General features: G+C 41.2%; 1 protein-coding gene across 4 annotated transcripts in view; it reads right to left on the bottom strand.

Annotated features, from left to right (window-relative positions):
* Positions 1 to 26947, bottom strand: part of LOC126298626 (uncharacterized) — a 489726-nt gene that overhangs the window by 73069 nt on the left and 389710 nt on the right. For all 4 annotated transcript variants that reach the window (XM_049990033.1, XM_049990034.1, XM_049990032.1 and 1 more), the window contains one exon: positions 5454 to 5698. In XM_049990033.1, coding sequence (XP_049845990.1) covers positions 5454 to 5698 — 245 coding nt within the window. The remainder of the gene's footprint in view (positions 1 to 5453; positions 5699 to 26947) is intronic.

Below are 26947 nucleotides of genomic sequence, written 5' to 3'. Positions count from 1 at the left end.
TCCTCGCTCTATTTGTGAGCAGAACAGGAGACAGAATGTCTAGTAGTGGTAGAAGATAGCCTCCACCAAGCAATGTATGGTGGGTTGTGGAGAATGTATGCGAAAGTAATGTATTTGCAGATGTAGATTTGCCTTTCTTACTGCTGACCTTATGTGCTTGTCCTATTTTAATCACTTTGCAACATTACATCTAGATATTTAATCATTGTGACTGTGTTAAGCATCATACATCCAGTACTGTATTTGAACACTGCAGGGTTGTTTTTCATACCCACCTGCATTAACTTAGAAGTCATCCTGTATCTCCTACTGTCTCTCAATGGCAATACTTTCTTGTACACTACAGTGTCATTAAGAGGCAGATACAGATTGCTACTCACCCTCTTAATCATACCTTTAATGTATACAAAGAACAAGAATGGTCCAATCATACTTCTCTGGAGCACTCCCGACAGTTCACTTTGTCTTTGATGAACACTGACTGTTCAAAACAACATACTCAGTTCTGTTACTTAAAAAATCTTCAAGCCACTCATGTATCATATTACAGTCAACAGTGGTGCACTGTGTCAAATGTTTTCTGAGAATCTGCTGGTTCTCCTTCATCCATGATTCACAGGATATCATGAAAGAAATGGGCAAGCTCAAGAACTTCAAAACTTTTAAAGTAAAAGTTTTTGCCCCTGATAGGAAAACATATAGATAGTGACAGAGGCTACCAAATGAAGACTAGGTGCTTTTGACAAATAAATAAAGAGACAAATTGTGTTGTAGAAACTAAATGCAGTGTACACATTCAGTTAATGCCAAGCGTCTTATGTTCCTGAGTCTGACAGTATTTGAGTTAAAGCTTAGTGATAAGCCTCTGGAATCTGTCAAATTGCTTAAATGTTTCAGGGTATTACTTAAGAAGTGATATCAAATTGTAACAGGAAGTATAGTTGTAATCAATGCAAATATTAGTTTGGCAACTGCAGTGCTTTCCTAGACATGATCTAATTGGGGGTTGTACACCCTTTCCTTCTTTTGACCTTGGAATGGACTTACCCATTCAGTATAGGGAGAACTGCAATTTAACTGCAGTACAACTTTACATTTTTCATATATCAAGTCAATACCAGAGATAATAGAACTGATAGGCAACATACAAAAAGTCATAGTACTGACTGAGGAGTAAACCCATGCTTTTGGATTTTCAGTCTGATACTTACAAACTTAGCCACCATTTCAAATAGAAAAAACCATGTAAAATCATTAACAGGGAAAGAAGAATGGAAGGTGTATGATTTATTGGGAGAGGTCTGGCAAAGTGTTGTATATTCCAGAATGTATACCTGTGGAATAAATGGCATACAATATGTTAGTGCACCCAACTGCAAAGTAGTGGAGCCCTTATCAAATGGCATGAGAGCAGACATCAAATAAATTCAGAGACATGCTGCTAGGTAGGTGATTTGTATAGTCTGTAAAAAGTGTAACAGAGATGTTGGGGAACATAAATGGGAATCTCTGGAAGAAAGGGACCATTGTTCTCACAAAATACTATTTTGAAAATTTAGGGAACTGATATGAGAGGAAGACTGTGCAAGAATTCTGCTGTCTCCATCATAATCTCACTTAGGGGTCATGATAATACGTTAAGAGAAATCAGGGCACATACTGAGGCACCTAGATAGTCATTTTTCACTCACTTGATGCGCAGGGTGAGGCAGCTAAGGCAGGCTACTCCAGATATATTCACAATGAGTAAATATAATGAGATGTGGTTTCTGCTAGTGGACACAGTAGCAATTTTTTATGTTTGCCAGTAGTGGCTTATGATTATAGCTGCTGAATTATGATACCCACTTTAAAAAATATATAACTATATATATTTTCTGCATCATAGGGAAGTTCCTTCAGAGGGGATTACAACAACATATCGTGTGTGTAACTTGGTCAAACAGTAACAAGATAACAGCTCTACAAACGATTGACCTGCCATCAGGAGAAATATGCCACAAATGTCTGCTCCTTTGCACCAAAAGGCAGCAAACACACAACACAGGCACAGTTCATATATTTATGACTGTTATATTAAGTGCTGAAAATGTTTACCTTCAGCATGGATACCTGCTATAAAGTGATTCTGGACACATCTTACTGAATGTTAAATATTGTCAAGAGTTATATCACAGGCCTGTGTTATATGGTAGCTTATATTTTTGGTGGTATTTATCAGTGTTTTCTTGTGGATCTCTTGTTTTTATTTTCCCCACAGATAAAATTCCTGAGAGTTGACTTTGCTGATTGTGCAGCCTATGCTGCGTTTGTCAAATGACTACTCCAACAACCTCCAAATATTCTCTTAAGATAGCCTGTTATTATCAGTGCAGACCTAGTGGAACATACATTTTTTTTTTTACACATCAAGTACTGTACGACCAAATTGACGAGCTAATCTCCAAGGTCATGGAACATGTCAGTACATGAAATTACAACATAAAAGAAATAACTGATAAAAATACAATGTTTATGAACCTGAAAAAAGTCAGTCCACAAGCTTAAGTAAACACAATCAACAATACAACATGAATAAGCTTAATTTTTCAAGGAACTCCTCGACAGAATAGAAGGAGTGACTATGAGGAGCCTCTTCAGTTTTGATTGGAAAGTGTGTGGATTACTGGTAATATTTTTGAATTGAAGCAGTAGCTTATTGAAAATGGATGCAGCAGTATACTGCACACCTTTCTGCACAAGAGTTAAGAAAGTCTGATCCAAATATAGATTTGATTTATGCCAAGTATTAACTGAGTGAAAGTTGATTATTCTTGGGAATAAGCTAATACTGTTAACAAGAAATGACAGTAAGGAATATATATATTGAAAGGCCAATGTCAAAATACCCAGACTCGTGAACAGGGGTTGACAAGAGATTCACGAACTTACACCACTTATTGCCTGAACTGGCTGTTTCTGAGCCAAAAATATCTTTTTAGAATGGGAAGAGTTACTCCAAAATATAATACCTGTGGAATGTCTTCCAATAACAGCAGCAGCGTATTTGTTAGGAACTGTAGATAGTTGTAGCTATTTTGTGCCCCATAAGTAAACAAGGGACCAATTATATTTTACTTGAAATACACTCATTATACATCATCAAATCAAGCTTGCTGTTAATCCACTTCTTTCAAACAGTATAGGTTTTCAGTGGACTAGTTGTGTATACCATGAAGAATGATAATTTGCAAATGACAAATCATCTATCAGCAAAATCTTGCACAGAAAAACCTCATAACTTTGCTGTTCATGTAAACATAATTAGAAGCACTGTAACTGATTTTGAAAGTTGACATCATGAAACAACCAGTAAAGTTAAATGTGGAAACAATCAAAGGTGTTGGGATGTAATATTTGTAGAATATTGCACACTGAAGTTGTCTCACTGTGACATATGAAATGTGTATTACCACTGCCAAAATGTTAGTTGCATTTCTCTCATCAATTGCTACTCGTTTTTTAGCATATTTTATTCTTCACACATCCAGTTTCTATTTAAAAAATTGTAATGTTTGTAAAGACAGATAGTGAATGTTTTGCACAGTCAGGATACCTTCCGGCATACAACAGCACAATCACTAATGCTTTGGCAGCCTTTGCCATAAACAACCAAAGACAGTGTATGCATATGTAAACACATAACACATACCTGAGGAATATGTCTGCTTATATTTGGTATAGTAGTGAAGACATTTACAAGACGTAATTTTCTGATGACAGGAGAGTAGTTTGTGGTGCTGTCATCCCATTACTATTTGACAATTTCCACACATATTATGCCAATGAAGTCCTCTTTGAAGGCTTTCCCCATGTCACAAAAATTATTCAGTTCCATTTAAAAATGTGACGCATTATTTGGCAGCTATAAACATTAAAAATTAGTTCCATACATCAGAAAATTTTTCAGCTTAAACAACACCACAATATCTTTACTCATTTTGAGTATTTTTCAGGTGGCCTGTCTTAACTGTCTCACATTGTATATGTAGATAATTAAACAATATTTCCTTAATCTCTTTTTCTTTTTAACTCTTCAAAAACGTTTCTTTATCCTGAAAAGCTCTGTACTCCTTGCTTTCTTTTGTTTTTGAGTTTGAGCCATCACACTTTGAGATGAGCCACATATCTGGTCCAAATTAAAATTAATCTGCTGAATATATTTTTATTATGTCATGTTATAATTAATTCCTGCTTTTTCTCAAGTTTTCTCTAACTTCAATGTGTGCTTCTCTGTGCTTACCAATTTTACATTTAGTGTGGTAATTGAATTTGCATCATTTTCTCTATGAGTTAATCACAATAAAATAAAATTACAAAACTAATATATTATTAAATATTATTTATAATTTACTCTGCATTCTACAATGATATCTTCTGCATATATTACTGCTATTAAGCCATTTATATAGTGATCAGATGACTGCAAATATTGTGAATGAAGAAATATGAAGAGTATAATCAGACAGATTTTGCTGTAAGGATTCATGTCCAGAAATATATATAGCATCTAATAAAAGACTCTTTAGTTGACTCACTATCAAAACTCCAATAGTAAAAAGAAAATACTAGCCCCAGTATATGAACAGCATGATATTTTGCTTGATGCGGTTTCTTTTTGAAATGTTTTGAGTGATCTGTCAGGGATACTTTATCATCATCAACAAAATTACAATAGGAAATGACTGTGCTTCTGCTTGAGTCTAATGACTGCACTGGGAAATTTTAATAATCTGAGATGAAATCGTATTGATGAATGCAGTAACAGTAAAAGCCACATTTACTTAATTTTCTTCTTAGATATGAAATAACACATCTAAAAGAAAGCTGTCCAGCATTGAAACTGGCCTGATTTTATTACAAACAGTTGAATTTTGTTGATTAAGTTTTACCTAACGTTATTACTGAAGGAATGTATTACTGTGCATTATCATATAGCACACTTCTTTTTCCTTAAAAATCTTCCCTGATGAGGTAGACATTCATTATATTTGCCATAATCAACATTATTCCTGAATAAAATCTACTAAGCATATGTTATTTGATGCCGTTGAATGTTTCCCTACTTTATAACTATTGTCAGCTGGACACTGGACTACAAAATATGAAGCATGGTTATGAGAAGAAATTTAGAATATATGCATGCTGTTTTTTTGACAGTAAAAGAACAAAACAAGGACTAATGAAATGTGTACAACAGTACAAATATGTAAAACAGCTATCTTAATATCCAAGATAAGTAACTATATATATGAATCTTACATTAAATATTCTTGCAGCAGCATCAGATTTATGCAAGACTAAGAAAAAACATAAACTTTGCAAATTAAATTTTATTCTCTGTGAGTGGACTTACAACATGTGTAAAACAAGTCAAAAATATATTTTGCAGAACTACGTAATAATGTACAAACTTTTTCAATAAGCTGGCTGAGAACACCTCTCTTGCCATCCCTTGTTGTCTCAGCAACTTGAAAATCTTGGGCTGTACTTGGATGCTGCTGCTGTTGTTGCTGTTGTAGCTGCTGTTGATGCTGCTGTTGCTGTTGCTGCTGTCTACTTGCAAATATAACTGCATTAGCCGTAGCATCCAGAGGCTGGGCGTCTCTCATTGCTCGAGTACGAGAAGTTTCCCGCACTGGTGCTTCTTTCCCATCAACTAATTAGATAATAAAAAATTAATGATGATATATTTTCTCAGTTTTTTTATAACAATGAAGATTTTTTGTTATTACTTTCATGCATGTCAGCAGAAAATTTAATTGACAGTTTGTAAACCATACATAAAGCGATGCTTTGCCAAGATAACTATTAATACAATGAATCAGTAACATAACTGTAAAAAGTCATTAATTAATTGTTCTTTTCAAAGATAAAAGATTAGGTTTATCTGGTTACTCTGGGACATGATTAATTTTGGTCATTTTTCTATGAATAAACTAATTTATGGACTCAGGGGTGTTGTATCCAGGAACAAAGTACTGGGGGGGGGATTGGTTTTAAAATCAGATATGTCCACAATTTGCAGTCTAAGAATAGAACAATAACACACTAATAGTTCTATTCATGTACCAGTACTGGGATCTTTTAATGAAATATCAATAAAAACAAATGTATATGAAGTTCCAAGTACCGTACCAACCAAATGTGTCGTACAAATTATTGTGTTTTTTTATTGTTTACACTTCACATATTGCCTACTAATGTTGGGGCCACCTGGTAGCAGTAAGCATAAACAAATAGACCAGTCCAAAATGTGTACTAAGTCCCAGCTCACCAGATGCAAGTAATGTTTAACTAAATCATGCTTTTATTGATGACAGTAAGTAAGTACAAAATCAAGAATCAGATGAAGGCACATGTAAGATTATATTGTTAAAAAGGTTTGAAAAATTAATCAATGTTAGGCATGTTCTGTTTGTACAGGATCTAAAAATAATTGTGTTTGACGTATTATTTCATGTGAAGTGTAACAAAAGCCACTCATGAAGGACCGCATATTACCCCTGTAAAATCATGCACCCTCTAAGATTTTTCTGTTTGAAGTTTTGTTAATGAATGCAAGTGATATTTTCTAATGATGACACGAATTTATGACAACCATCAGTTGAGGAATTTGGATCTTGCTGAACTGCCATCACAAACAATCATTCAATTAATGTTTGAAGATAGTTTGCTCTCTATACAACACATGAACTTAATTAATTACTATACTTTTGGAAAACAGTAGATGGAAACTGAATTATCCCATAAATTTGAATGCCACAACATTATGTGAAACATACTAACAATTAATAACAACTGTATCACCATAACAACTAAGAAAGAAGGACTATACCTGAAGTTTCATGACTTTATGAATGTTGCCTTAAAAGAAACCAGTGAAGCCATATGATTTGCTATACTCAGCTGCCATTCTACATCCAACAAAACTATTCATTTTAAATCTGCAGGCAGATTCCATTTTAAATATATGCTGGGCAGCTAAAACGCAATAAACCTTTCTTTACAGGAATTACCGTCATGTCATTTCTTCCATGACAGTTGTTGAACAAGAAGGCAAAGAAGAGAACTCATCAATGACATTTTTTATGGCAGTGGACAGTGAAGGTCTAGTGGGAATATTACAGCCAAAGAAACTATGAAAGCAATGAAGAGATTTTATAAAAAAAGAGCAAGACACAGCTCAGTTCACCCATACAGGCAGGCCATCAAGTGTAGAAAAATGGTATTCATTGGTGCGTGAAGCAAGAGTTGTTCAGGGCATTTGAAAAGTGTCACATGTTTCTATCAGGAGTAGTATTAGTCAAACCTAGAAAAAACAATACTAGAGTGATATGTTCAGAAAACAATACCTGTTGAGGTGTGGGCCGCTTTTCTAGTAATGAGTAATGTGTAGTATTCAGTGATGTAAGCCCTCTTACTGCTGTACAGTAAATTATCACAATACACACCTTTTGGCACATGTACATCCTTGAGCAGTCGTGAAGGTGATGCAATAGGATCACTTCAGTATCAGTACATGGGTAGGAACTGTTGGTGACAAATTCAATGGGCCACACATCTTACTGAGCAGATCAACAGGCTCTGTATCACCAATTTCTGAATGTTGAATTACCAGCACTATTGGAGACTATACCCTTGCAGAAAGGGTTTCTGCAACACAATGGGGCACCTCTCAATTTTCTAAGGATTGTGTGACACCACCTCACTGCAATGTTTCATGGGTAATGGAGTAGTTGAGGAGGTTCAATAGCATGGCCTTTCCATTCACAAGACCTGAATCTGATTTCTGGCTTTAAGAACTTTTAAAGCCATTGGGATATACCCAACTCATCAACAACGTACAGACATTACAGAAGTGTGTGACCAAAGTGTGTCACGCAGTCTGAATAGAGCCAGCTATATTTGAAAGAGTGCTTAATTCATTGTGAAGAAGGGGTGAAGAATGTGTCAGGATGCATGGTAGTTATATGCACCATGGCCTATAGCGTCTACTTCTATGTGACCGACAGATGGGACTGGTTTTTGGATGTATCGTAATATGAGCTTATTTTCTCGTTATGACCAATATTACCTCCTGGAGAATTATGTGACACTTTTTTCAGCCCTTTTCTATTTCACGTATAAATGGAGTATTGGGTACTGATTGTCTGTTATAGATGCATATAATCTCTTTTACCATGTTTCTGCGTTCTTTAAATAAGATAAAAGATGAAGATAGCACAAAAATTTTAAACCAAATTTCAAATATTGGTTTCCTAAATCTGACCAACAGATTTCATATAGAGATCATCATCCTTCTTCCAACTAGTCCAGTTTAAGAGCCCTGACAATCTTCACAAAAATCCTGAACTGACTATCCCTGTTTGTTACAACATTATCACCACAGTCTTAAATCATGAACATTCAAATACTTGAACAGTATTCAAGAGTAGGTTGCACAAGTGAAGTTTAAACACTTTGCTTGACAGATGAACTTTAATTTAATATGACTTTCCCAATAAATCATAATGTGATTCTTAAATATTTTACTGATATGACTGAGTCATTGGCATATTTTTAATCTTTCCTTATGTCTGTGATGACACATGTACAATAAAAAGCAGATAATGTTGAGGAATTTCACCATGGGATGCCTATGGAACAGTTAATCACAATGAGCAGGTGAGACTGCTTCATCAGTTCAAGATGGGAAGCCTCATGAGAACGTTGAAAACCCTGATGATGGAGCTTTCACACCAAAATATATATCAGAAATAAAACTTTAAAAACTGAAATACAGACAATGGCAGATATTTAGTCACAAAATATATGTCTTTCACTGTCTCCGTGTGCCATGTGAAACTATTATGGATTCATTACAAATAAAAAAATGAAAAATAGGTGTACAAACATCTTGATCATTCATGGTTATATAATCTGCCATTATAAGCTAAGGAAAATTTGTATAAGTTTTGAGGTGGGGGTGGGGAAATCACCTACCTCTCAAATGGGTGGTGGTGGAAAGAAGTATAGTTCGTGACATGTTATAGCCAGAATATATTCATCTAGTATTTGAGAATGAGAGCACTTAGTGACTTTCAAACAACCTGATACATAATTTCAAGCCTTTATGAGACTCTTTCTCTCTGATACCCCCCACAGAATGATGAAAGTAAAGGTTGGTTGGGTGTGGGATTGAAGGGACCAGACTGCTAAGGTCATCGGTCCCTTGTTCCACGATAAAATCACACAAAATAAAAACTGTCAGTCGTTAAAAACGGAGAACTGAGACAAGGGACGACACAATACAAGAAAGACAGACAAAGACCAGACAAACGGAACTAAAATCACACCGAGTGTAAAGGTGGTTGGCCGACCATCAAAATAAGGAAAAGCCAACCACCAGATGACATTAAAACCCACAGTTTAAAACCACAGGCCAAAGGCCCAAGTCAATACAGGAAATAAAAGGACAAACACTCAAATCATATGATAAAAACCCCCTGCCCGAATAAAACTCAACACGAGGTCCGCCATAGCAACGTCGTCACATAAAAGGGCAGGGAGGGTATCAGGCAGCGCAAACGTCTGCCTGAGTCCTGTTAAAAGCGGGCAGTCCACCAAAATGTGGACCACCGTCAGAGCTGCCCCGCAGGGACATAGCGGTGGGTCCTCCCGGCGCAACAAATGGCCGTGCGTCAGCCACGTGTGGCCAACGCGCAGCCGGCAGGGGATGACAGAGTCCTTCCGAGAGGCCCGCATCGAGGAGCGCCACACACCGGTCGTCTCCTTCACCACCCGAAGTTTGTTGGGCGTGGGCAGGGTGCGCCACTCGTCACCCCAGGCACCAAGCACTTTCTGGCGCAAAAGCGACAGGAGATCACACTCCATAAGGCCGAGTTGCAGAGCCGGTGAACTCACTGCCTGTTAAGCCAGCGTGTCAACCCGCTCATTGCCCGGGATGCCAACATGACCTGGGGTCCAAACAAAGACCATGGAGCGGCCGCAACGGGCAAGAGCATGGAGCGACTCGTGGATGGCCATCACCAGACGGGAACGAGGAAAGCACTGGTCAAGAGCTCGTAAACCACTCAGGGAGTCACTACAGATGACAAAGGACTCACCTGAGCGGGAGCGGATATACTCTAGGGCGCGATAGATGGCAACCAACTCGGCAGTGTATACACTGTTCCCGGGTGCCAGCGACCGTTGCTCACAATGATCCTCTAGAGTAAGAGCGTAACCAGTGCAACCAGAGACCATCGAACCGTCGGTATAGGCCACGGCAGATGTGGGAAACTCGGCAAGGAGAGAAACAAAGCGGCGGCGGAGGGCCGGAGGAGGGACCGAGTCTTTCGGACCCTGTGCCAAATCCAGCCAAATGCATGGTCAGCGCACACACCAAGGGGGCAGACGGAGATTGGCCTGGAAAACAGGCGGGAGAGGAAAAAACTCAATCCCACACAGTACAGCCCGGATGCGAACCGCGATCGTACACCCTGACCGGGGCCGCCTGTCTGGAAGATGGACGATCGAGAGCGGGAACAGGAGACGGTAGTTGGGATGCCCTGGCAAGCTACAAACGTGGGCAGCATAAGCGGCCAGAAGTCGGTCGTGCCGGATCCGCAATGGAGGAACACCAGCCTCCACAAGTAAGCTGTCAACAGGGCTTGTCCGAAATGCTCCTGTGGCGAGTCGGATCCCGCAGTGATGGATGGGATCCAGCAATTGCAACGCTGATGGCGATGCTGAACCATAAGCCACACACCCATAATCAAGGCGGGACTGGATCAGCGCTTAATACAGCCGGAGAAGGGTGGACCGATCAGCACCCCATCCGGTGTGGCTAAGGCAACGGAGAGCGTTTAAATGCCGCCAGCATGTTTGTTTAAGCTGCCTAATATGAGGCAGCCAAGTCAACCGGGCATCTAATACCAGTCCCAAGAACCGATGCGTCTCTACCACAGCAAGAGGTTCACCGTCAAGGTAAAGGCGTGGCTCAGGGTGAACCGTGCGATGCCGGCAGAAATGCATAACGCAGGTCTTAGCGGCCGAAAACTGGAAGCCGTGCGCTACAGCCCACGACTGCGCCTTGCGGATAGTGCCCTGCAGCTGGCGCTCAGCAACTGCAATGCCAGCAGAGCTGTAGTAGAGGCAGAAGTCGTCTGCATACAACGAAGCTGCGACGGACGATCCCACCGCCTCAGCGAGCCCATTGATCGCAATTAAAAACAGGGAGACACTGAGGACAGACCCCTGTGGGACCCCGTTCTCCTGGACCCGGGAGGAACTATGGGACGCAGCAACTTGCACGCGGAAGGAACGAGACGACAGAAAATTCTGAATAAAAATCGGGAGCGGGCCCCTAAGACCCCACCCATGAAGTGTGGCCAGGATGTGATATCGCCAAGTCGTATCGTACGCCTTCCGCATGTCGAAGAAGACGGCAACCAGATGTTGGCGGCGTGCAAAGGCTGTACGGACGGCAGACTCTAGGGAGACCAGATTATCGACGGCAGAGCGGCCTTTACGGAACCCACCCTGAGACGGAGCCAGAAGGCCTCGAGACTCGAGGAGCCAACTCAACCTCTGGCTCACCATACGTTCTAGCAACTTGCAAAGAACGTTGGTGAGGCTTATGGGGCGGTAGCTGTCCACCTCCAGCGGGTTCTTGCCAGGTTTCAACACGGGGAGGACGATGCTTTCTCGCCATTGAGATGGGAACACACCCTCAACCCAGATGCGGTTGAAAACATCTAGGAGGCGTCGCTGGCAATTCACAGAGAGGTGTTTCAGCATCTGGCTGTGGATGCGGTCTGACCCAGGAGCCGTATCAGGGCAAGCAGATAGTGCACTCTGGAATTCCCAGTCGCTGAAAGGAGCATTGTACGACTCCGCGTGGCGCGTGTGAAAGGAAAGCCTCCAACTTTCCAACCGCTCTTTCCGGGAGCGGAAGGCCAGTGGGTAATTCGTAGATGCGGAACACTGAGCAAAGTGCGCTGCTAACCGGTCCGCAATCGTGTCAGAGTCAGTACACACCACTCCATTCAGCGAAAGCCCAGGGACAGAGACAGGCGGCCGATAGCCATGGAGTCGCCTAATCTTAGCCCAAACCTGCGATGCAGAGGTACGGACGCCAATGGTGGAAACATACCGTTCCCAGCACTCCTGCTTCCGTTGGCGAATAAGGCGTCGGGCACGGGCACGGAGCTGTTTAAAAACGATGAGGTTCTCCAAAGACGGGTGCCGCTTATGGCGTTGAAGAGCCCGCCGGCGATCTCTAATCACCTCTGCGATCTCAGGCGCCCACCAAGGCACTGTCCTCCGCCGAGGGGACCCGGATGAACAGGGAATCGCAGATGCCGCCGCAGAAACGATGCCGGTGGTGACCGACTGAACCACCGCATCAATGGTGTCATGGGAAGGAGGTGCGATAGTGGCGAGAGAGGAGAACAAGCCCCAATCAGCCTTAGTCAGAGCCCATCTGGAGGGGCGTTCAGAAGAGTGACGCTGTGGTAGTGACAGAAAGATGGGGAAATGGTCACTACCACATAAGTCGTCATGGACACTCCAGTGGATGGATGGTGAAAGTCCGGGGCTGCAGATAGAAAGGTCGATGGCCGAAAATGTGCCAAGGACGACGCTGAAATGTGTCGGCTCTCCCGTGTTTAAGAGGCAGAGGTCAAGCTGCGAGAGAAGAGTCTCGACATCTCTACCCCGGCCAGTAATCGCGGCGCTACCCCACAGGGGGTTATGGGCGTTAAAGTCGCCCAGTAACACAAAAGGAGGAGGCAGTTGTGCTATCAATGCAGCCAACACATGACGCGAGACATCACCATCTGGCGGAAGATACAAACTGCAGACAGTAATAGGCTGAGGCGTCCACATCCTTGCAGCGACAGCCTCTAAAGGTGTGTGAAGAGGTACACATTCGCTGTAGACAGAGTTAAGGATGTAGACGCAGACTCCACCAGATACCCTCTCATAAGCTGCCCGGTTCTTGTAATAACCCCGATACCCATGTAGGGCAGGGGTCCGCATTGCCAGAAACCAAGTTTCCTGTAGGGCAATGCAGAGGAAAGGGTGACTGCTGATGATTTGGCGAAGCTCAGCAAGGTGGTGGAAAAAAGCGCTGCAGTTCCACTGGAGTATCACTTTGTCCATGTCCGAAAAAGGCGTGAAGGGGCCGAGGAGGCAGATCACGCCACTGGGTCACCTGCTGCCACTGATGGAGGACCAGTACAATCTGCTTCCATGGTGTCTGAGGGTCCGGCGAGATCCAGGTCCTCAGCGGACGCCCGGATCTCCACCTTATCCTCGGACGCAGAGCCTGTAGGGAGCAGTGGGGTGGATGCCACCGCGTGTTCCCTGGACTTAGAGGTCTCCTTCTTCGTCTTGTCTCTCTGGTCCTTGGGTTTCATTGGCTGGGAGGGCTCCAGCGAGTCAGTCTCCGGGACGGAGGAGGAGCGGGAAGCCCTGCGACCAGCCGCTGGTCTGCTTTTCTTCCATTGGCTGACATCACCCTTCCCAGAGGCGGAAACCAGGGAAGGAAGGGACCCAAGGGACCCTTTCCGTGCCATTCGAGCCGGGGAAGTTTGAGGCTTCCCCAGCTTAGAAGTGGGGACTGATGTCCCCGATGGTTGGGGGGTTGCTGCTCCTGAGGCAGGTAGTGCAGGAGCAGCAGGGAGTGAAGTGCCCCCCACCATCAAGGGGGCAGGTGTAGCATTCCGGCTCTGAGAGGTGGCTGTCTGAGGGAGAGCTAATGGGGCCATAACAGTAGTAGCCGCGGTGTAAGAGGCAATCATTCGAACAGGATGGAGGCGTTCGAACTTCTGCCTGGCCTCAGTGTATGTCAGGCGGTCCAGGGTCTTATACTCCATGATTTTTGCGCTCTTTCTGGAAGAGCCTGCAGTCCGGCGAGCAAGGCGAGTGGTGCTCTCCGCAGTTTACACAGATGGGAGGTGGAGCACATGGAGTGGTGGGATGTGATGGGCGTCCACAATCTCGACATGTGAGGCTGGAAGTACAGCGGGAAGACATATGCCCGAACTTCCAGCACTTAAAGCACCGCATCGGGGGAGGGATATATGGCTTGACGCCACAACGATAGACCATCACCTTGACCTTCTCAGGTAAAGTATCACCCTCGAAGGCCAAGATGAAGGCACCGGTGGCAACCTGCTTATCCCTTGGACCACGATGTACGCGCCGGACGAAGTGAACACCTCGCCGCTCTAAAATGGCGTGAAGCTCGTCATCGGACTGCAATAGAAGGTCCCAATGGAAGATTATGCCCTGGACCATATTAAGACTCTTATGGGGTGTGATTGTAACCAGAACATCCCCCAGCTTGTGACAATCGAGTAACTGGCGGGACTGGGCGGAGGACGCCGATTTGATCAAAACCGAGCCCGAGCGCATTTTGGACAAGCCCTCCACCTCCCCGAACTTGTCCTCTAAGTGCTCGACGAAGAACTGAGGCTTCATGGATGTAAAGGATTCACCATCAGCTCTCGTACACACCAGGTAGCGGGGCGAGTATGGTTCACTGGCATCCTTAGTCTTTCGTTCCTCCCATGGTGTAGCCAGGGAGGGGAACGATTTGGGGTCATATGTAGTTGTGTTGTATTGAGCCCTGGAACGCTTAGAGACTGCTGGCTGCTGGCCGCCAGCAAGAGATGATGTACCACGCTTCATTGCGGGTCATCCGCCCTGATGCCACCTACTCCGACCAAGGGCCCTCCCCACGGGCGCCACCCAGCCTCAGCAACGACCACCTGGCAGGATGGCCATTGCCGGGAGTCCCAATGCCCCAAGGAGATAGGCATCTACTCCTTGGCATACGTGGGGAGTTAACAGTGCTGGCATCAGCAGAGCAATCCCTGTGTAGTCAGGGGGCTACAACTAACAGGGTACATGGCGGCCCCACCACAACGGACTGGCTACCATGCTGGATTTCAGGTGATGTAGTCCAATATCGTCATTGGCGCATAAAGCGACACAGCATAGCAGACTGCAATAAACTGCACCCTAGAACAAATCCACGCCCAAGAGATGGTAGGTGAGTGGGACTGCTAAGCGATGACGACAAACCTGGCTAGAGATGGTAATGCATGATGGACACATCGCTCCTTGTAAGGCGTCCTTCCCCAATCGGCTCGCTCTTCGGAAAATTTAGAAGGATGGAGGTCAAACCTGTTAGGGGACCATCTCACAAGGCCAAAACGTTTGAGACTCCTTTTAGTCACCTCTTACGACAGGCAGGAATACCGTGGGCCTATTCTTACCCCCGAGCCCACAGGGGGGGGGGATGAAAGTAAAAAAAAAAAGTTTGTTTCTAACTACATTTTTGTTGTTCATGCAGTAAAACTGCCATTTCAGACTTATTTACACTATCTCTGTTTGCAACACATTTTCCAAACAGTATTCATGTATACAATTGCACAATGCATAGTTCAGTAGATATGATGTCATAATCTCTGAGAGGCATGAAAAAATGCTATACCATGCTTGACATTATAATTTACTACTTCTTTACTACTAACTCATTTAAAACACACTTTGCATACAGTATTCATATATACTACTGGGTGTACCTGCAAAATTATATCATTCTACAGCACATAGTTCAGGAAATGACATTAAAGAATCTGAGCTGCATGAAAACAAAACTGCAAGACAAAATTTGTGAGAGATATGGGTGAAATATTTGCACAAATATATGTGATGTGTGTATTTGGGCAAAGCCATGGGTAAAAAACTCCTGCTAAACCTTCAGATTGATTTCAACCAAATTTGGTACACATATAAATTACTGTTGGGAAAGAAATACTGTGGGTATAAGAACCAACAATGTCCTATTTGTGTGGGGATGGTAATGTGGAGAGAGAAAGGGGTGGGAAGTGATGGACACAAAGAGATGGGGGAGAATTAGAGGGACAAAGGTGGGGGGATAAAGATCTGGACAAAGAGAGAGAGGGGGGAGGGGGGGTGATGGAAGAAAGTGGAGAGGAGGAGATGGGCAGAGAGGAGAGAGATGGAAATGGACAGAGAAAGGAAAGAGGGGAGATGGACAGAGAGAAGAGAGATAAGGAGATAAACACAGAAAGATAAGAAGGAAAGGTAGACAGAGAGAGGATGGAAGAGGAGATGGACAGCAAGCTGGAGATGAGAAGATGGATTGAGAGAGGGGAGTAAAAGGAGATGGACAGAGAGAGGAGAGGAGCTGGAGATGGAAAAAGAGGGGGGAGAGGAGGAGATAAGCAGAGTAGGGAGGGGCATCTGGACAGACAGAGGGAGAGGGGCAGATAGATAGAGAGAGAGGGGCAGAAGGCAATGGATGGCTGAGGGTGGAAGGGAGGGTAGAGGGGAGGGTGGAAGGAAGACATGGACAAAGAGATGGGGAAGAAGGAGACGGACTTGCAAAAGATTGGAATAAATGAATACCTGGGCACAGTCGAGTACAAAGATAGTAATATTTAAATACATTCTACACATATAAGTTTGTAAGCTCCACTGCAAATATCAATTTTAATATACTAATTTAGGAATTAGGAAGGATTATTATAAACAACTAAAACAACTAAAATGCTGATGTTCTGACTGATTTTGCAGCAGCCCTAAGAATACCACTGCAAATTCTATCAAAACATAACCAGTTGTTTTAGTGTTTTATAATGATAAAGGACTAATTCACAAAATGATTTTATTCATAATAAAGTACTACACAATTTACATCAAAAGTACCATCTCACCATATCAATAGCAGATACCCTCTAAGAAGAATCAAACTATTACCTACAGTGGTGGCATCTTGTCCAGCTAAGCAGAGTGCAGGTCTTACAAGGTGTGTAAGAAAAGTAATGAGTCTGATTTTTTTATCTACCAAAGATTTTATTTTTTCAAACAATGATATTGTTCCCTTCAAAGCAGTTCCATCCGACAACTATACACCTGTGGAGTCGTCATTCCCAGTCTTGGTGGCAGTGCTGAAAGGCTTCAACTAGTAGGGCCTTTAACATGCAAGTCACATTCTTTTTAATGTATTCTAGTGTCCCAAAATGATGGCCTTTAAGAAATTTTTCTATTTTGGGAAAAGAAAAAAGTCATATGGACTCAGATCAGGTGAACTGGGAGGCTGTGGAACATGAAGAATGCCTTTTGAGGCCAACAATTCCACAGTGGAAGTGGCTATGTGATGCAGGGTGTTGTTATGATGCAGCATCCACTTGTCTGCAATGTTTGGTCTCACTCAATTCACCCTCTTTCAAGGACTTATTTGTAAAACATTTGGTTGACAGTTTATCTTGGAGCAACAAATTCTTTACATATAATACCCCTACTGTCAAAAGCATATCACCACTGTTTTCATCTTTGACTTGGTCATCTGAGCTCTTTTCAGTCAAGGAGATGTCTCAGTCAGCCACTCCTCACTTTGCTGCTTTGTCTCATGATTGCTCTAAAAAATCTATGGTTTATCACCTGTGATCACACAGATGAACCATTCATGGCCCCAAGTTTAATACAAAACTTGGTGACACAATGTTGCTCTAAATTCTGCTGTTCCATTTTAGTAACACACAACAAACACACAGCTTCACTGATAGCTCTCTCAAAAATCATGTGATGGCTGTGTGGAACTGAAACTCGGACTGAGCATCTGGAAGAGATGAACACACCAGTCTGCACAAGCTGAACAACACAGCATTTCCAGATCACTCTTAGTGTTGTCAGTCTCATTACTTTTCTTACATACCTCCTACGTAGTGACTGCACATATAGGAACTGAAATCATTTAATGTGGAGCATATGTCAAGAAGATTATGATTTAATATTACATTGTCATTTAGGTCATTATAGATGGGCCTCAAGCTCAGATTGTAAAAAAAAAAGGGGATGGAAACACCCTATATCGTTTTTCAAAGGGATAATTATGGCATTTCCCTTTAGTGACTTGGGAAAACCATGGCAAATCTCAATCTGTGTGGTCATGTTGCAATTTGAATCCTAATCTTCCTGATTACAAATCCAGTGCCTCAATCAGTGAGTCTGTATGTACATTGGGTGGGAGTAGGCCTCAAGAAATTTGGTGCCAAAGTGCTGACATAGTAACTGTGCTATAGATGTCAAGTGGCATGATAGGCAGTGTTATCCAAAAGAATCAGCCCAGAATACACAGTTCATTCCCCGAACAGTGACAGAGTACAGGGTATATGAAATCAAGACAACATATCAGTCACTGTATTATGTTCCATTGCCATGGAGTCATGACCACACTATCTGAGTCAGTACGTAAACTAGAAGCCTAAGGCTTATTGTAGTATATAGATTAAGGAAGGAACTTGCACATTTATTTCCTTTTTTGCTACACCTACAGTCATTTAGATACAGCCAATCTCATACTTTTACACACTTCTCTTATTGTCCAGTAATCCTCATTTTACCTGTTATACACTCAAACTAGAATAGTTTATTTTAAAGCTCTTGAAGCAGTAATGGCCATCTCTTAGTAGTTTCAAAAATATTTTTATATTAATTTCAGACCCCAATTGTATTTTAAGACTATTTTTAACTTTATAACTGTATATTACTGGTATATGATTTCCAAGTTTATATTCTCTCTTCATGTTTGTGCTATCACTGTTTAGATGAATTGTCAGCATTGTTGCTGTTTATGCTGATGTTGATATTGATTTCAACACTGTATGGAAATCTACACCTGCACTACATCCATATTCTGCAAAAAATGTGAAGTCCATGGCATACGGCACTTCACTTTGCATGAGTTATTAGGCTTTCTCATTCCATTCATAAAGAGAACATACGAAGAAAGACTGTATAAATGCCTCTGTGTGTGCTGTAATTAACCTAATCTTGTCCCCTAGTCACTTAAAAATGGTTCTTGAATTTTTTTCAAGTAGGCTTTCTCAGGATACTATCTATCTTAAAGTGTCTGATAATTTATGATCTTAGTTAGAATTCTGCTAACAGCTGATCAAATTGCTGTTTATTACAACACAACTGACTTCATTTCATGCCCACAAAATGTAGTGAGACTGTACTTCTGTTTTTACAATGTAGGTTGTACCTGACGATGTGGCTTTAGACCACAAAATCAGTTGTGTTTTAATAAACAACAATTTTATCAGCTGTTAATGGAATTCTTCCTAACATCATGCCTTTCAACAACTGCGGGTTCCCAGAATATAAAATAGTTTCTGACAATTTGGCTTCTTCAGCATCCTTATGACACTCTCCCATGGGTCAAACTGTGGTGTCACTGCCAGACACCACATTTGTTAGATGGTAGCCTTTAAATTGGCCGCAGTCCGTTAGTATACGTCGGACCAGCGTGCCACCACTATCAGTGATTGCAGACCGAGTGCCGCCACATGGCAGGTCTAGTCTAGAGAGACTCCCTAGCACTCGCCCCAGTTGTACAGCGAACTTTGCTAGCGATGGTTCACTGCCTACATACGCTCTCATTTGCAGAGACAACAGTTTAGCATAGCCTTCAGCTATGTTATTTGCTATGACCTAGCAAGGCGCCATATTCAGTAATTAGAATGAATTTTGAACAGACAATAATGTGAATCATGTACCACCAAGAGCGACATTCATCATTAATTGGTTAAAGTTAAGTATCAAACCAATTACGTCCGCTTTCTGAATTCTCGTTCCTTGTCATGTTCCAGACCTCACGTCAGTATAGTTCTTCCCTCCTCACACCAGCCTGCGTGAGCTAAAACGCATGCATTTCAGCCTTCACTAGTAACACGGTGTTGGCTCTTCTTCCAACACAACACAAACAAACCTGTGAACATTCATTCTACCTTTCTACTCATTCATTCAATGTCCCTAGTTAGTTCCATTTGGTATGGGTTCCACACACTTCAGCAATATTCTGGTATAGGATACACGAGTTATTTGTAAGCAATCTAATTTGCAGACTGATTGCATTTCCCTAGTATTCTACCAATAAACCTCATAAACTATCTCATAGTGTGTACAGCATCAGAAGATCCCTGACAGTTAAAGTGGGTTTCGCATAGCTGCTACATGGGACTACGAGAATCAATCACATAACATGATATTTGTTTATGTTCCTTTGGTGATGTCTCAGTACTGCCGCAGTGTTAGGTAGCTGTGCCTTTCAGTCCATGTTGCAGCATTTGTGTGCAGTTCACTTGAAAGCTGACAACACTGCTGCTTGATGTAAGGAATCTGCTTTTGCCTCAGAGAGTGTGGGTAAGGAAGCGTCTGCTGAGTCAAGTTGGGGATAACAATAAACAGAATTAAAACCAGATTTGGGATAGTTGGTTATAATTTCTTTCCTTAAAATGAATCACACGCAGAAAATCAAAAGAAAATGAGTCAGTAGAAGTAATGGTCAGGCAAATGATCTACATCTGTATAGAAGGAACTAAGCACCTGACAATAAAATTAGAATAATAGAAGATTTTAATGCATTTTTAGAATGGCTGACAGTGACATTTGAACTCTTCATGAAAATTTTGGAGACTAGATAGCTAAAACTGTGCATACATGCAGTAGTGGTGGGCACAAGTGCGAACACAACAAATGTGTTTGGCATGCAAGAAACTAGTTAACCTGAGCACTGTGCTCATGGCAAAAAAGAAAACCGGATGATGAACCTGAACATAGAACAAAGTTAAATGTTCCAGGCATGAAGCATGTGAGCATAATGAATGCAGTGAGAAGACCAAATGCTACATTTGGGGACTATAGTAGTAGCTGGAAGAGATAAAACACAGAGAGTAGAAAATGAACTAAAACTGTTGGTAAAGGAAGGAGGCAGCATTGTCAAAAAATTTCCATTGAGGAGACTGCAGAAGTCTTTTTCATCGAGAAGAAGATCAGCTCTGTAAATACATAAATAAAATTGGAATTTTAAACAGTATCTAAAATGATTGTTTTATAAATTATAAGAGTGGAGCAATCAGTCATCCTTTTTCAGATTTTTTTAAATGAATCCAGATTTCGGCCAGTGGCTAGCCATTCTCAATGCACTATTTTCTATTCTCGATGCATGGGTGCCCAAACAACAGGGACTTACATGCATCGATAATATAAAATAGGGCATTGAGTATGGCTAGCCACTAGCTGAAATCTAAATTTGCATAATAAAGTCCAAAAAAGGACGACTGATTTTTGCACTCTATAATTTATAAGCCACATAACAGTGGCTGAGTGCACCCACTTTCCAAATGGAGGTAATCTTAAAAAATGATTGTATTTTGCATCTCTCCACCTAGGGAAAGTAAGATGACATACTTTGGGCTTGAGAAATGTCTCATGACTGTATTTCAGAACTGATTCATTAAATTATAAACACAAGTCTAGCCTGCTGGTTTAAAACTGGTATAAGAAGCTTTTATTAAAATTCCAAGCCAATGGAGGAGTTAGGATAACACTTAACTATTATAAACACACATGATAACTCATATAATTGCAGAAACTGAATGAAACTGTTCAGAGGAAATTCTAAGATAGGAAATATTATTCTACTTCTTGTATAACTGTAATCTTTGCTGCTGTTTCTTTTAATTTCTCCCACAAACAGCACAGCTGTAAACTGAACAGTCTTTGTGCAACCACCATTTGCACACTACACATTGCAGATAGTCAGCTTCAGATCACAGCTTCAGACATTGTACATGTTCATCCTCACTGAATTCCTCTGACTCATCATCAGAGTGAGTAACTGTTTCCTGGTTTTTATCATCATCTGATGATACCTCAAATTCAAATCTTTTCTGTGTGTTCTTGGAAACTCCTGCACATTTCCTTGACAACTTAGCTGATTCATTTCTCTGTGTTTTATGAGGAGATTTTTCAGCAGGCTTCTTGTTATTTTGTTTTCCATGTCTTCTTCTTTTATTCTGTTTGTCAATGTAAACTGGATCTGTTATGTTAAAAGTAATTTGTTTCCTTTTTGAACAAGATGGTTTTAAATATGAGGGAATAGGTCAGGTAGCCCACAGAATCTCGGATTATGTTAATTGTACATTTTGATTAGTATTAGATGTAGATATTGGAAATGAGAATTCATTTACTAAAGACTCATTAGCAGTACTTCATATGCTTGCACCACAATGAGGACAAAAGGAATCAGGAAAGTGAGATGAGCAAGCAACATTAGTAGATTTCATTGAATTACTTGTAGCTGGCGAGGAGAAGTGGAAACATAAAAATTAGATGAGGAAGGTGTGACTGGAGAAGAATGATCAGAATTGTTTGGTTGCGGTGTACAAGATAAGCATAACTGGAATAGCAGCCATATTAAGTGGACAGATACCTGCAGCTCTAAATGCTGAAATCCCATTCTCAACACTAGCAAATTGAATCCATGTTGATTTCAATAATTCTCCAAAATGAAATAATCTTGATACCATTGTTCACCCTTACGAACTCCTGACTAGCACATCTTTCCAATATGTCTTTAGTGGTTTGAAAGCAACATAGTCCAGTGGTTGTTTAACTGCCAAAGCATTCACAACAAAGTGCCAAAGCATGAAACACTTCTAAAAAATTACTGAAGCTCACAAATTACCAGGCACAGAAAGATGGCTAAAACTTGAAGTTGACAGTAGTGAGAACTTTGGAGGAAATTTAAGTGATACCAAAAGGATAGGGAAATGGGGAATGCAGGTGGTGTATTTGTCAGACAAGAAACTCAGATCAACCAAGATAGAGATTGAAGCTGCACTTGAGACTGTTTGGTCAAGTCTAAGTATCAAGGCTAGACATAAAATTATAATAGGTTTCTAATGTAACTGAAAACTTTAGATAAAACCTCAGTTCACTTATACATAAGTTCCCTAATCATTCTGTAATCATTGGGGGAGACTTTAATCACCCAAAAATCAACTGGGACAATTGTAGTGTTGTTAGTAGTAAGTGTGTCGAGAGATCCTTTGAAACATTAGTAAATGAATTCCCTGAAAACTACGTAGAACATACAGTTCTGAATCTCCCTCATGTGATGGAAATACATTACATCTAATGGCAACAAACATATGTGATCTCTTTCAAGAAGTCCACATTGAAACTAGTATCAGTGACTATGACACAGTTAAGGAAACAATGAATGTCAAAGTACCAAGGGCAACTAAGACAAGTAAAAGGATTTATATGTACAGAAAACTAAACAAATCCATGGTAGTGTTACATCTCAATGAGAAACTTGAAACTTTTCAGCTCAGAACAGGAGCGTGTGGTGGTACTACAGCTCAAGTTTAAAAGACTAGTTGACCATGTATCAGACAGATATGTACCCAGTAGAAAAGTTCATGATGTGGGAGATCCTCCATGGTATAAAGTCATTGTAAAGAAACTTCTAAATAAACAGAGACTATTGCATAATAGGTACTAAATAAAGCATTGGGCTGTAGATGAAGAGATGCTGAATGAAACACATTTGGCAGTCTCTTAGCAATGCATAAAGCCTCCAGTGACTACTATAGCAGAATATTGTTGAAAGATCTTTCATGAAAACCAATGACATTCTGATCATATTTAAAAGCTGTTAGTGACACCAAAATTAGTGTCCAGTCACTCATGGGCACGACAGAAACTGAAACTGAGGGTAGCAAAGCAAAATCAGAAGTACATAATTATATTCCCAAATGTTCCTTTACAAAGAGAAGCTCATATTTCCCCAATATAATTCTCATACCAATGAAAAGCTGAAATGGATATTAGTGTTAGTGGCATTGAGAAACAGCTCAGATCATTTAACTGAACAAAGTAGCACGGCCAAATGGAATCCCTATCAGATTCTATATCCAATATGGAGATGAGTTAGCCCCTTTCTACACTATACTCAATTGTATATCTCTCTAGCAAACAACTGTGCCCAGTAGCTGGAAGAAACAATAATTTACACCTGTCTACAAGAAAGGTAGCAGAAGTGATTCACAAAATATCCAATACCCTTGACATCCATTAGTTGTAGAATCTGAGAATATATTTCAAATTCAAATATAATGCCTAACAGAATAACCTCCTCCATGCCAACCAACATGGATTTTGAAATACATAGATCAGATGAAACCTAAATCAAACTTTTCTCACATGACATTCTGAAAGCCATGGATCAAAGCAGTCAAATAGATGCAGTATTTCTTGATTTCCAAAAAGCACCTGTCCCTGAACTACACCCATGCTTACCATCAAAAGTATGATCATATGGAGTATCAGATGAAATTTGTCACTGGATTGAGGATTTCTTGGTAGGGAGGTTGCAGCTAGTTATCTTGGATGGAGGTCTTTAAAGGTACAGAAGTAACTTTGGGTAAACACCAGGGAAATGGGTTGGGTCCCTTGCTTTTCATGTTGAGTATTAATGATCTTGTGGACAATATTAATAGTAACTTCAGACTTCTGACAGATGAAGCAATTGTCTACAGTGAAGTACAGTCTGAATGAAGCTGCACAAATATTCAGTCAGACTATGATAAGTTTTCAAAGAAGTGCAAAGATTGGCAACTTGCTTTAAATCTTCAGAAATGTAAAATTGTACACTTTACAAAATTAGAAAACATGGTATTCTATGAATATAATATCAGTGAGTCACAGCTGGAATCAGTAAACTCACACAAATGCCTGGGTGTAACACTTAGTAGGGACATGAAATGAAATGATCACATAAGCTCAGGAATGGGTAAAGCAGATAGCAAAGTTTGGTTTATTGGTAGAATACTAAAAAAATAAAATCAGTCTACAAAGAAGATTGTTTGCAAATGATTCATGTGACCCACCCTAGAATAGTGCTCAAATGCGTGAGACCCCTACCAAATAGAACTAACAGGGGATCTTGAATGTATACAGCGAAGGGCAGCACGAATGATCACAGGTTTGTTTGAGCCATGGGAGAGTGTCACAGAGATGTTGAAAGAACTGAACTGGCAGGCTCTAGAGAATAGATGAAAACTATCCCGAGAAAGTCTACGAAGAAAGTTTCAAGTAGCGGCCTTAAATGATGACTCTAGGAATATACTACAACTCCCTACAGATTGGTCCCATAGGGAGATCATTAGGCCAAGATTATATTAATTACAGCATGCACAGAGACATATAAACAATCATTCTTCCTGCACCTTGTATGTGAATGGAAAAAATCCCTACTTACTGGTACAGTGGGATGTACCCTCTGCCATGCACTTCATAGTGTTTATATGTAGAAGATGATATGTGGTATGGACTCAGTAGGAAGATTATTTTGATGTCGTTATCTGTGGCTACTTCTAACACACTGACATTGTTCATATGCAAATCATGGACGTTCAAGATAAGAAAATTTTTCCTGAATGCCCTCTAGGAATAAAATCATTTAGTAATGAATTCATGAACAAGACTGTATTAATAAAGGTTGACTCAGGCCTGATTTTGTTAACTGCTCTGGAGGTGCTTCCAATTGAAATCTGGGTTAGCTGTACTTGCCCTTCATTATTTAAAAAGGGGTAAAATTGGCATTCTGCATTACATCAAGCCAAAATAGTAACTGTCTTGCTTTTCTCATATGATGTTATAACTTTAATATCTTTGTTAACCTTATGAGCAATTACTTGTCCAGCAAAAGTTTTTATCTTGAGTCCAGTTTCATCAGCATTCTACACATGGGTCAAAAGTTCAAAGTCATCAGATACTTCTTTCCTGTTCATGCCTTCTTTATACAGAGCTCAGAATTTATTCTTAAAAAGGAACTTAGCCATAGTTTTACCACCATTTTCTCATCTTTGTTAAATGTACACACATCAAAAAAAGTTTTGTATCACCTCAGTTCCGAGAGTTCCGGAACCTGTACAGAAAATTGGAATAGAGATCAACATAAACATCATTTCTGCCCTTTTTATTGCTCATGAAGACCACACATTGCATGTTGTACCACTATACAGTGAGAGGTGGTGGTCCAGATTGCTGTACACACCAGTATCTCTAATACTCAGTAGTAGGTCCTCTTGCATTGATGCATTCCTGTATTCCTTGTGGCATACTATTCACAAGTTCATCAAGGCACTGTTGGTCCAGATTGTCCCACTCCTCAACAGCTATTTGGTGTAGATCCCTCAGAGTGGTTGGTGGGTCACATTGCCCATAAACAGCCCTTTTCAATCTACCCCAGGCTTGTTCGACAGGGTTCATGTCTAGAGAACGTGCTGGCCACTCTAGTTGAGCAATGTCGTTATCCTGAAGGAAGTCACTCACAAGATGTGCATGATGGGAGTGTGAATTGTCATCCATTAAGACAAATGCTTTGCCAATATGCTGCCGATATAATTGCAATATCAGTCAGAGGATGGAATTCACATATCGTACAGCCATTACAGCGCCGTCCATGACCACCAGCGGTGTAAATTGTCCCCACATAAAGCCACCCCAAAACAGCAGGGAACCTCCACCTTGCTGCACTTGCTGGACAGTGTCTAAGGCATTCAGCCTGACTGGGTTGCCTCCAAACATGTCTCCAATGATTGTCTGGTTGAAGGCATATGCGACACTCATCAGTGAAGAGAACGTGATGCCAGTCCTGAGCGGTCCATTTGTCACGCTGTACCACGCTGCATGGTGTCGTGGTTGCAAAGATGGACCTCGCCATGGACGTCGGGAGTGAAGTTGTGCACCACGCAGCATATTGAACACAGTTTGAGTCATAACATGACGTCCTGTGGCTCCACAAAAAGCATTATTCAACATGGTGGCGTTTCTGTCAGGGTTCCTCTGAGCCATTATCCATAGGTAACGGTCACCCACTGCAGTAATAGCCCTGGGCCGGCCTAAGCGAGGCATGTCATCAACAGTTCTAGTCTCTCTGTGTCTCCTCCATGTCTGAACAACATCACTTTCGTGCACTCCGAGACACCTGGACACTTCCATTGTTGACAGCCCTACCTGGCACAAA

The sequence above is a fragment of the Schistocerca gregaria genome, chromosome X (assembly GCF_023897955.1).
Source record: "Schistocerca gregaria isolate iqSchGreg1 chromosome X, iqSchGreg1.2, whole genome shotgun sequence".
In the NCBI taxonomy this organism is placed as follows: Eukaryota; Metazoa; Arthropoda; class Insecta; order Orthoptera; family Acrididae; genus Schistocerca; species Schistocerca gregaria.
Note: the sequence above shows the minus strand (reverse complement) of the source record. Positions and strands in the feature narration are given on the sequence as shown.